The sequence below is a fragment of the Sinocyclocheilus anshuiensis genome, unplaced genomic scaffold (assembly GCF_001515605.1).
Source record: "Sinocyclocheilus anshuiensis isolate Anshui unplaced genomic scaffold, SAMN03320099.WGS_v1.1 scaffold152, whole genome shotgun sequence".
NCBI lineage: Eukaryota > Metazoa > Chordata > Actinopteri > Cypriniformes > Cyprinidae > Sinocyclocheilus > Sinocyclocheilus anshuiensis.
In genome coordinates this window covers 3,619,612-3,632,566 of record NW_015555781.1, presented here as the reverse complement: position 1 = coordinate 3,632,566, position 12,955 = coordinate 3,619,612, and the positions used below count along the sequence as shown (strand labels likewise).

The 12,955-nt window shown below is 36.8% G+C and overlaps 1 protein-coding gene across 1 annotated transcript in view; it reads left to right on the top strand.

The window, feature by feature from the left end:
* Positions 1-967: 967 nt before the first annotated feature.
* LOC107674675 (voltage-dependent T-type calcium channel subunit alpha-1H-like) overlaps positions 968-12,955 on the top strand; it is a 98,535-nt gene continuing 86,547 nt past the window's right edge. The window contains exons 1-2 of the mRNA XM_016468738.1: positions 968-991; positions 2,082-2,416. Coding sequence (XP_016324224.1) covers positions 2,106-2,416 — 311 coding nt within the window. The 5' untranslated portion in view covers positions 968-991; positions 2,082-2,105. The remainder of the gene's footprint in view (positions 992-2,081; positions 2,417-12,955) is intronic.

Genomic DNA, 12,955 nt, shown 5'->3' with positions numbered 1-12,955 from the left:
TGATTTTATTATTATTATTATTTAAGAAAATCTGGTAAGTATGCCTATATTTTCTGTCACAACTGAAATGTCAGCTCCAACACAGTAAGTATTTTGCCTCAACAAAAACAAAATGGTAATGTGCATTTAATACATGTAAGATATGGAAAAAAGTTTATTTTGTTGCCAACATAAAATTGACTGTGGTGGCAATTTAATGTGGAGATGAAAATCGGTTTGAGACCATTCTGTAGTCTTAAATAATTCTTTTATTGGCGTAAATGCTAGATTTTTGATAAATATTTGACACAATATTTTGGTATCTGACAGTGTTGACATATTTAGTGACTGGCCAGGGGAAAACATGCATTTTATGAAAAACAGAGGCTTGCACCCAAACAAAGGTGAGTATCACTGAACATGTTGAACAGATTTATCCGAATTATTTCTTCATGCATAGACTTTTATTGTTTATTATTAACTGTAGTTTAACTGTAGTCAGATTTTACATTCAGCTGATAGCCTACAATTATCATCAATGTAATTTAAGAGTACAAGATTTAATTTCCATATAAGCATGCTTTCAGCATGTCTAAAGATATCCAGTCTTAAACAGAAAGATAAAAGAGTCTCAGGTGTGAAGTAATGCGTTTAAAGCCAAATGAAGCGTCACGTGCTCGCGGGCTCTGCTCACTAGAAGTTTGGCGTGTCACATCAAGGGAGAATCTCGACCAACATACATGCGCCAAACCCTTTCGCAGTTGTGTCTTTGGATAATGGCTTTTCTTGCTTCACATCTGAGATACCCTGACATGTTTTGGGATAAATCACTCAAGATTTGTTCATTTTAAAGAAAATCGAAGGACTTTCTCATCGTTAAGAGGCAGAAACTGCATTTGAAAGAGACAAATGGATCGCAGCGAGTCTCAGTCTCTTGTCAGAACGGATTTTTCCGCGGAACACTGAAAGTAAAGGAGATGCTTATGGGAACCTTCAATTCCTTATCTATAAGGTAACTTATTTTTTTTATTTTGTAAGTTGTGCTTAAAATCAATTTCTGTGACAGTATGTTTTTGTGTAGAATAAAAAAACAGAAATACTGTAGGCAGATATAAAAATTCTTATGAGCATTATTTTCCACGGCAGCTGTGCGCAGATTTGTTGCGGTAGAAATAATTTTCAAAACGTTTTTTTAAGCAACTTAATGACTATATATATCGATTCATGATCCGTTTTATTTTTTTTTATGTATGTAAAACTAGGAAATTGTGATGAAGCTTGATATTGATCTATTTGATGAATCTGACAAGCGCTTTATCTCTTCACTGTACAAAACCGTGACAATCAACTATCCTTCATGTAATACATCCTATGGCAAGCCGATTTAACATTCAACTCGATATACTAACTAATAAAGTAAATTAGTACCTAATTAAATGTATTAGTTCGTTTTTTAATTGCTATAGTGATTTTTTTACTAGTCACTATTTCACTAGTAATTATTCATTTGATGTCGTACTTATTCATCAGATACTAGTTCTTATTTCAATAGTGACTACTGTCTGTTCAATTGTTTACTATGTATAGTTCTACTGTAACATTTTTAATTGAACTGTAGCATAACTATCTGACCAGTCATTACATAAAACAAGAAATGCAACTAGTAAGATAAGAAATGTTACTATTAGTAGTTAGAAGTAAAACTGTACCAGCAACAACCAATATACATTCTAGTCATAAATATTTGATATTTATAACTATAGATCTCTGTAGAATTCAATGGAAAATCTGTTATTTGTTACCATTTACAATGAAATATTTACTTATTACTGTTGAGATAGTGACTACTAGCAAATTAATAAATACTCGTTTTTAAATGAATAGCTAATAGCCGCTGCTGTAATAAGTACCCATATCTAATGATTCTATCTAATATTTACTACTGACGTTGAAGAAGATAATAGTTACTGTTAGATTATTACTAGTAATAAGTAAATACTGGTAACATAAAAACAGATGCTAGTTACTATAAAGGAATGATTGTTAAATCAGCTTGCCATACAGTCATCGTTCATTGGACATATTTGTTCTGTTAACTGTAGGATACCATTGTCAGACGCTTTATCATGACTGATGGCGAGGGGAGAGAACACTTTCATTACTTGGAGAGAGGAGAGGTAAGAGTTCCCATTTCAGCCTTGTACCGGGCGCCCGGTCCCAGTGAGGAGATCGGCGATGACGAGGAAAAGAGCAACACATGGATCCCTGTCCATGAGAGCTCTCAGGCACAGGGGTCCAGGGCCCGGGACCCCACTCCAGATTTGGTCTCCGATGAGGAGGAGCTGCCCCCCTACCCAGCGCTCGCGCCCGTGGTGTTCTTCTGCATCAAACAGACGACTCGTCCACGGAGCTGGTGTCTAAGGATGGTTTGCAACCCATATCCTTTAACTATGTTTCCATCTGAAAACAACTATTTAGAAGTTAAGTATGTGGTTTTTGAAGAGTACGCCGACGACTGCGGCATTAATCATACACAATAATCGATCAGTTCCTATTTCATTTTTCTTGGACCTGACAGGACTTCGGTATCAATTAAGATCTGTAGGTGTATGCTGAATTGCTGGCTGGTTGCTGTGGCAGCTTGCAGCTTCCTGCGTGTATTTTGACAGGAAACTTCAAATAAGAGCTGATCTCGTTCTCCCACCGGTGTTGGCTTCCCAAAGATGCGTCCTTTTGGCAGTGTTGCAATTAAGAGCACTATTTTATAAATAGCTTCATTAGCTGTAGGGGCGGCTCAAGCTCTCTGCTGAGTCTCTTCAGAAGTGATGCACAAAATGCAGCCTGGCACTTTGTAGATATTGCTTTATGATCTAGATTAAATACAGATCTTATGATTTCAAGTTTTAAAGATGAATTGGACTTGCTGGCATCATTTATGCACTGCACTTCCCTCCATTTTGTGGTTTGCTTTTTGTTGCTTAGCCATAAAGCAAATTACTTTTGGGTTGTAATTGTTTTCATATTACATTTATGATGGCCACATTGTGGTCTGGAGTGCATTATATATTTCATCACTTTTTGACTGACGGCTGTAAAGTGAGCAATTAGACCCATGATTAGTGTAGATACACTTAATGGATTTGTTGTCATGTGGTTCTGCTATAGAAAGCATTTGGAGGGATATTTGGAGGATGTGGTAAACCTCACTGCAATTTGTATTATTTCCATGATTGTTTTGCGGACTACTTAGTGTCATGTGCAAATGCATTTTCCTTCTTTATGTGAGTTTTTTACATTTTTCATGGTGGGGCACTTTGCATATAATGCATATAAATGGCAGCTTCCGTTGCTCAAATATGTGTTGGATTATTATAATCACCATTAGGATCTATGCACCAAGCATGCAGTTGTGTGCAACATTAGAGAAATGGCAATATCCCTCACTGCATCATTCCGCGGATTATTTAGACAAATGTACTGAACAACTGAAATTGAAATGTCTAGAGCATCAGCCATTTATCGCACCCCATCAAGGCACAAAGGGAAATTTGAATTTTTAAAACTGTCATATTTTTATTCATAAGTTTGGGTCATTTATATTCTTCCACCTTTCGATCTCTCTTCTGCTTCTAACCAAAAAAGTGAGTTTCTTGTGTGCTGGTTTTGGGTCAGTTCTGTATGCCAGCGTCAGTGTAGCATTGCAGAATGAAGGCTGCAAACAAGCATGCTTGTCAGATGAAAGTATGTATCATCTTTATTTTGATTAGTCATACATGAGCTTTCCCGCCCTCAGGCACGTTTTGCGAGGCCATAACACTTATTTACTGAGGTGATGATTAATCCATATTCTGACATATTGTAGATATCAATGGCAGAACTGGGACTGTGTGTGTGTGTCGTTTTTTGGAATAGCTGCCAGCTCTCCTCCAAAAAGTTGGTTTGGAATATTGCATTAATTAAACATGACTCCACTTATTTATATTATCATTATTGGCTAGTTTTTTTTTTTGTAAAATGTCAGCCTGAACTGTTCAAAAGAGCTGCTTTCAAAACACACAATTTAATTTGCAATCCTGTTTGGAAGGAAAGTATAAATGTGTTTTTGTGAATTCAGATATAGATCATGTGTGGAATGTACATGTTGCCATGCGATATATTACATAATACATTTCCATAAATGGGAAACTAGTGCTTATATTTTTCAATATACAGCAATATATGCATTGACTATGTAAGACTATATATATTGATACATACAATATTTAGAAATGAAGACAAAACTACATCTAATATTTATAAAGTTTGATCCTTTATTGAGTATATATTGCACACATGTTCCCATATAAATGTGAATGTATGTATGTACACACATATACACACACATTCACGGAATGAGTTACAGCAGATTTCTAGTTCCCAGCATGCTTTGCTTAAAGCTGCAGTCCGTAACTTTTTTGTGTTAAAAATTTACAAAATTAATAAGCGAGTACACCATGAATCCATTTTTCAAACCGTGTTTTTGGCTTGTCCTGAATCACTATGGTACACCTATAATAAGTGTTTATATTTGGACTATTTAGACTGGTTCGGGTAGGTACCGCTGCAGAGTAGCCCAGTACCTGCGTGATTCGTTATAGACATAACCAGAGAGAAGTAGCTCCGGCTACAACGTTCTTCCGCAAGACGCACGCAGTTCTGTTTATTAACTGCTAGAACTCCAAAAGTTACGGACTGCAGCTTTAAGACTGTTAAAGGAGAGTAAACATTTTAAAATTAAGTATTTAATGTGTTTTTGCTCAATATTATTATAGGGGGAGATCTGTTAGTGTTTAATGTTGTATTATTTTAGAAATTTAAAAGGGTTTCTTGTCTGTGTAAGTTTGTGGGGTTAACATTGTGCTGAAGAGTAGAGACTAGATGTTACTTTATTTAAAAAGTAATGGCTGTGCACATTCCAGCACAGTGATAGTCTGTTCACTAAGTCCTTTAATATGAGAAGGTGTGCTTATGTTATTGTAAACTAGCTATATTTTAAAATATACAACATGTAGATTGTAAATAATTGTTAAACGTAAGAAATGCATATTTCCATATATGTGTGTATATACTACATGAGTAAATGTATGTTCAGTATATTTATACACATGCAATACCATATCTTATCACATGTACATCTATATATTATAAAGTGTATTACTGAATATAAAATTACATACATTGTGATATATAAGTAAATATATTGTCACATATTTTTCAATGTATGAAAGCGGCAATTCCCTATGTATTATTCAATATATTGTAATATATTTACACAACATATTATTCTGTATATTTTCTAATATACCGTTATATCATTTAATATATTGATCATTCATATATTAGGAAGTATACTTTCTTTGCATAAGGGTACTTTCTGAGAAGGTACTTCTTTTGAATTTCTGAAAGTATGTTCTGTATAGTATGAATGTGTGTAGCATGAACGCAGTCCAGACATAATACATCAGTCATGTGATCTACCAGCACCATGTGCATCGCTTCACTGGGATATTAAAGTGTCCATCAGAATCTTACAGGAAGTAGTAAGCTATATACAGTTACTTTTCTCCTACTGTTTTATGAATATTGTGAATTCGGACATACTGCTCTTTTCATATACTTTTCACATAGTGTTTCACCTTCTATATATTAGGGAAGCCTGCAGTTTCAAGTGGGGAATGTCTTAAAGGGATAAATCTAAATTCTGTCATGTTGTTCTAAACCTGTATGGCTTTCTTCCTTTTGTGGAACACAAAGATTTTTTGAAGAATGCTTTGACAATTTTTTTTTTCATACAATGAAAGTCAATGGGGTCCAAAACAATACCCCTTTTATTTTTATTGGACAGACAGAAAAACACTAAGATGTTTTTCAGAATATCTACCTTTTGTGTTCGAAAAAAGATAGTCATGTAGGTTTAAAACAACATGAGGGTGAGTTGAGGGTGACAGTGAACTGTTTCTTTAAGAAAAGATGTGCAAATTGAGAAAGACAGTTTAGCTGGGTGCAATTGGATTAAAACTGGATTAATTTCATGAGCTTCTGTGTTCATGAGGAAACAAATATCATCAAAAGGGTTCATAGTGTTGTAATTTAAATAATCCCCGATTTTGGTCAGCATCGTACAAGGTGCAAATTACCCAAGAAACAACAGCGATGGCTATTGGTTTAATTTCCTCAATTATCAGGAATTGTTTTCCTGTACACTAGCACAAAGCCAGCTTGTCTTACTGCAGGTTTGATCTTTTTCCGATTAGAGCAACTTATCACCTTTAAATGGAAGCATGTGTTCATGGTGTGGATCATTCGGTTTGACGGTGAAGCTTGGCACTGTGGGTAAGGTCATGGGTTGTGCATCACAAAGAAACAAAGAAAGTCTGTGCTAGCAGAGAAAGGGTGAGAGACAGAGAGAAAACTGCAGTCTCTCAGCATGTTCTGGTTTTTGAAACCCCACTCAGGGCACAACACAGACAGGAACAAATGCACTTATAGCTTCAAGTCAGAAGCCTACAGTCCATTCTGATTTAGGATGGTCATATTATATCTGCATTGTGTTTAAAGGATGAAAATAGAGTGGACGTTCGGAGAGCTAATGCTGTTGTGGTTGAAGACAGCAGAGTCTGATGGGAATCTGTGCTTGTGTAACCTCTAGTCTTTGAATGCAACTATAGGAAAGGAAGCTGAATGATTTATAGCAGTCAGTCACAGCCAAAGCATGCTGATTAGAGGAGTGTTTGAGGATTAATATCAGTTCAGCTGGATTTCTGTATATCCTTAGGCCTGCGGCTCGCAGAGTGTTTAGAGCAATGGCATGGCACTAACAAGGCCTGTACAAATCTGCTGTCGACGTCTTCTCACTGTTTTATGACTTCAGATGTACAGAAGCGATAAAGGCATGTACACATGGCGCAAATTTATGAACTGTTGTGGATCCTGCAGCACATGTGAGCTTCATGGGTCAGGTCACGACTGTAAACATTGATGTATGTTTAAACTTTCATACTGGTGGTGGTAAAAGCTTTGGATGGCATTTTTATGATGCGGTGTGTTTGCGTCTAGATAATGATAATGGGTCTCAGGCTTAACAATGACAGAACAACAGCTATTGGTGCCAAAGTCACTGAGGGGCAACGATCTGGATGTGTAGTTTAGACTTGCCTTTAAGATTACAAATGATACAGCAGGTGGCAGCCTGTTCCCCAAAAGCAGTTTGGACAGGTTTCACATGTTGGGGTTAGGATGGCCAATACTGTAGCTTTAGACTGCTGTCAAAATGCTGCTTGCTGGAACATCAGTCTCTCAAGTGATTTAAAGCTTCTTTATTTAAAAACAGAGACAGAGTATGTAAGAAAATGTGTATCTTAGCAACAGTTTTCTGTATTGATATGTGTGCAGAATTTGAATCAAAGTAAAATGTAAAACTGCTGTAATCAGTGCTAATCAGTGCTTGTCAATTTCGTCAACAAAGACAAAGATATATGATAATAATTAAAGATTTTAATTAAACTTTATTGATGAGAAAAATAAGATATTAACAATGCATTAGCAGTTAAACGTGAAAAATTTATAAAGAACTTATTCAAATCATAGTAGGCTATGTTGGAAATTAATCTGCATTAGTTAAGAATTGGTGAACTGAATTGCTTTGCTAGCTGGTTAGCACACTCAAACACATCTTGTAAGAGATGAATCAGTTATAACCATAATATTACAACTTAATTTGAACAGACAATGAACCAAATGGCATTGAGTTCATCAACAAAGATGTTAGCGGTTATGCTAACATGACAAGCACCCACTTACCTGCTTTTCAGCAAATCAGTGTGCTATTACATCACATAATTAACATTTGATAGTTTTATAATATGCCCCTTAACATTTTGTTCCTCCGCCCATGATTAAATATGAAAATCCTGTTGACAATGAAAGCAGATTTATTAGCCTAAAGTTCAGCTGTGAATTTGCTTCCTTTCATATGCCAATGTAGGTTTTAATATTATGTTTATGTTGTAAAAAACGTATTTAATGATTTCTATAAACATGGTGTATATTATGCATTTGAGTGAAATAAATAACCAGCTAGCAAGTCTGCCATTCATCTAAAGTAAACCAATCCCTGCTTTACCTGCTTACCAGTAAATCATGGCACCTATCAATGAAATATTCATTAGCAAAGCATATATGTTTTTGTTTTGCAGTATACCCCCCATCCCTTTTTTGTTCCTCCGCCACTGGTTAAATATGCAGTGCCAGTTGACTATGAAAACACATTTATGTATTTAAAAGCCTAAAGTCCACCTGTGCATTCACTTCATTGTATATGCCCATGTAAATTCTAATTTGTCTAAGTAACTTTTCTAAAGTAGATAAATCCCTACTATGACTAGCATCTACTTACCTGCTTTTTAGCAAATCAGGATGCATGTCACATCACATAATTAATATTTATGAGCCAAGCTTATAGATTTGAATATATCCTCTTGATTAAGAATATGCAAATCCTGATGACTAGGAAAAAAACGTTTGAGTATTTAATAGCCTGTTGCATGTTTTATTAACGTATTTATGAGTGAGCTTTTAGCACTCAGTCCAACAGGTCCCACAACAAGACAAAATCCTCTCTACTCACTCACTTAATGACCAATGTATATCCTTTATGTCACAGTCTCCAAGGTGTTGTTGGTCTCAGCGGTTATTGATTTGGTCATGTAAGGTGTGGTGCAATAGACTTGTGTGATTTATTCTCAACAGACGGTTATAAACAAAAGGCAGAAATGCAAAGGGCATAATTGAAAAACTAAGTGGCAATCGATTTTGAAGGCTGCCATGCCCGGGTCCCTCTGGTGAACCTCAAATCCACCTGGCTCTGTGAAGTGTTTATATGAGGTGAGAACTGAAAGGATGATATTTGAGTGGCTGGTGGGAGGTGGCTGTTTAGGTCGCAGTGGACCTCCCTGGAGAGCGGCGGCCAGCTGGGACCCACTCCATTTGAGGGGGACGGATATATTCTAGCCTCATGAAAGAGCCAACAGTGGCATGGAAAAATTTCCCATCTGTGAAAACGAAAAGTGGGTCTTAAAAAAAGTGAGTCTCAGTAGCACGCCTACTTTTTGTTATTTGACGGCCCATGTCTGCATTTGAGTTTCTATAAGTCTCGCTTATAATGCCAGTTGTGAGAGGAGCCACTTCTGAAGCATTCATTCCCAAATCCCAGCATGCTGTCGAGCCGGGCTCCTCTCTGACAAATGTTTCATTATTGTGTTGATTCAGCTGGCATCTCACACTTTGAATGTAGACCACACACAAATGACAGTGTGTTAAAAGCTGCGGATCAGGTGTTGATGCGAGTTTGAAATGTACATTGAGAGTGACAATTGGACACAAGGAGGGCAAGGCTCAGTTGATAGAAGATGACAAGCATTGTTTTATGTTTCTGGTTCAGCAGATGTTAAATGCACTGGAGAGTAAATTTTGATGTGAATTGAGTTTAGCTGTTTCATTTTCATCCTTCTCCTTTTGTTTGTCTTGGGATTTCTGTGTGGATAATTTATGCAAGAGATCTCTTTAAAAGACTTGACTTCTAAATATACAGTCTTATGCTGTCAACAAATATCTGTGCATCTGAAATCATTTAATTTGGCCTTATCCAGAAATTAAATTATCAGCGATTACCGCACTGCTTATATGGGAAGGAATGATCTGCTTGGGTGTGCAACATATTGGTCCCGTTCAAATCTGCACTTTAGCATCTTTCTCTTATTTGCATCAAAATTACATCAACGTCATTGTTGTTCCAAACTTGTATGAATTTCTTTCTTCTATCAAACATAGAAGGTATTTTGAAAAATGTCTCAGCCAGTGAAAGTCAAAAAAGTCCATTGTTGTTTTGGACCACATTGACTTTCATTGTATGGATGAAAACAATTTAAACATTCCTCAAAATATATACGTTTAGAACAACATGAGAGTGAGCAAATGATGACAGAATGTTCATTTTTGGGTGAAAAATCCCTTTAAAGGGGTCATATGATGCTTTTTTAAAGATCATTATTTTGTGTATTTGGTGTAACATAATATGTTGACATGCTTTAATGTTCAAAAAACACATTATTTTTCAAATACTGTACATTATTGTAGGTCCTCTATGCCCCGCCTCTCTCAAACGCTTCGTTTTCTACAAAGTCCCTCCTTCCGACAAGCGCAGTCTGCTCTGATTGGCCAGCTGACCCAGTGCATTGTGATTGGCCGAACACCGCAAGCACTCGTCGGAACCTTGTAGCACTCCAAAGAGAAAGGAAAACTTGAAATCGCATCATATGACCCCTTTAAAATAAGTCATAGGTTTTTAAAAGAAGTGCATTTTCTTGCCTGTATAAGAAAAGGCCCAGTGATTTCGTAGTCAGAGAGAAACTATGAATAATATTCTTTGTTGAGCACCGTTTCCCACATCTTCACACCTGCCTCAACCAGTCTTTCATGTAAGCTACAGTTCCTGCTTAGCTGTCAATCATGTGAGTTTGTGCACTGCGTTCTCTGTGTGCGATGAAAGCAGAAGCTGATGAATAAATAAAAACTGCATTGCAAAAACTGGTGCTAACGGCAAGGACTTTGTCCGCCACACTGAGGTTGTCATGGCAATGTGGACCATAGTTTATATGGGGCTTATGAGGCATGAACAGCAGCGTATTTTGCTGAATGACAGAAAAACCATGTCCATTCTGTATTTAGATCTATTTTAAAATAGAGCTTTTATGCGATGACACATTGATACGTGAAATTCAGGGCATCCCATTACAGCTAAAACTTTTAGATAGTGCTTACGCGCAGTATTTGGATTGGTGTGTACTGGAAATGAAGCATTAGGTAGTTTCATAAAAATGAGGAGGGGCCTGTGGGCGGCACTTTGGGCTTTCACTGCATTATAGTATGAGGGGATTTCTCTGAGGAGAAGCACTTACTAGGAACTACCTGGTTGCCAGGCAACAGACGAGCTCATGCCTCACACATCAAGAGAATGTACAGCACCCCTTCATCCCGAAAGCATGGGCTTTGCTGAGTCAATATTATACATTATTAATGACCTGGGTTATGAGATGGTGTGGAGAGGGGGCAAAGGGGAATTGGGGTGGGAGAGGAAAAGATAGAGAATGAAAATTCCATTTGGACCAATTTTTAACCTGTAGTGTTCATTTGTGTCGGCCAAGCAAACAATAAACTGCTGTAGATCCTTCAGATTTAAAGTCTTAAGGGCTCAAAAAGGTCTCTAGACTAGTGTTCTGAATCTGAACCTCAGTTTAATCATTGATGTGATGATGTGCTGTCAGGTGTTTTACTCCAAATGCTAGTTATCAGAAATTAGACTTCCCGCTTTTTCAGCAGCCTTGATTCCGGAGGTATTTTTCCCATTCGTTTTCTCCATAGGGATTCCATTTAATTTTTTTATTGCCATCTATGGTTCTACGAAGAACCTTTACATCATTGGAACCTTTCTATTCCACAAAAAGTGGAAAAGATTGTTAAAATTGTTTTATGTCGAACTTGACTGTTTCGCTCTACAGTCAGACCTTCAGCAGTCTGACATCATTTTGATGGCTCAGAGCTTATAGATAAAGAAGCTTACAAAATCTGAGTTAATAACCAAGATGCAGGTTTAAACCACAAATTAAGTGGTAATTGAGCTAGAAAATCTATTTTGACCTTGAGCAAGGCACTTGACCAAATTAAGGGTACTCCAGGGAGGACGTCTCTGCATTACTTGACAACATCTTAAAAACTTTTTAAGTTCAATCCAAAGTGTTGTTTTAGTGCAACATGTAATTGCTTTTAACCTTGTAAATTAGTATGCTGCTTCAGTGAAGCAAATCCAACATTTAGCCAGAAATCTAGTTTGGCTCGCCAGATATAAAATATAAGGCAGCACTTATGCGGGAAAGGCAGCCCCACAGAGAGCCTTGTAATGGCTGGCATTTTGTGGTAACTCAGTGGTCTTTAAATTGCCATTTAAAAACACATTAGCTAATGTCAATAATGTAATGAAAAAAATGTTGATACTCATTAGCCTTCCCACTAGGCCAGATGGAACTTTATTATTACTGTATAAAAACTCATATTTGCCAGCTCGGTCGACCATGATCCCCTTGTATATGATAAAAAGCCTTTTGAAATGGCCCAAAAACAACCAGCGATTGTACAATAAATGGCTTATTTTAGCTGAAGTGGCTTCTAAGTTGCTGATAGCGATATGTTTGAAGAGGCAGATGCAGTCGTCTTATCTGTGGAAGTGCTCTGTGCTCTGCTAATGTTTCGGGTAGCCATGAGGTACAGCTACATGCCACAGAGCATATATTAGCTTATCTGACAGGACGCCTACGCTTATGCCCTGATCTTGTTTGTTCCATTTCATGGCCCTGAAGTCAGTCCAGTGCTAACACTTCCTGTCTTGACCGTGTGCCGCCCATCTCATTGTTTAGCACAGCGAGACGGCCAAAGTTGATCCGTCATTATATGCAACAAGGAAAACTTCACTATTTCTGTCTGCCCCTCATGGCTATGTGTCTCGGCTTATCATGCTCTAAGGATATCACTACAACACTACAAGGATATTACCACATTGTATTTTAGAGTACAGTGTTAAAAAAGAAGGTGTTCATGGAACTTAAAAACTAAAGGCAACAATTTGATCATTTTATGACATATAAAGTCAAAATCTCATCATTTTGACTTTATATGTCATAACTATTTATATATTTTTAAATAAAATGTATTATTTATTAATATTTTTTTATATTATGTGGTGGAAATGGGCTTCCATACTTTTTTGATTGACTTTATCATTTTTAGTAGATGTCTTAAAGGGGTCATATGATGCTGCTAAAAAGAACATTATTTTGTGTATTTGGTGTAATGAAATGTGTTTATGCGGTTTAAGGTTCAAAAAACA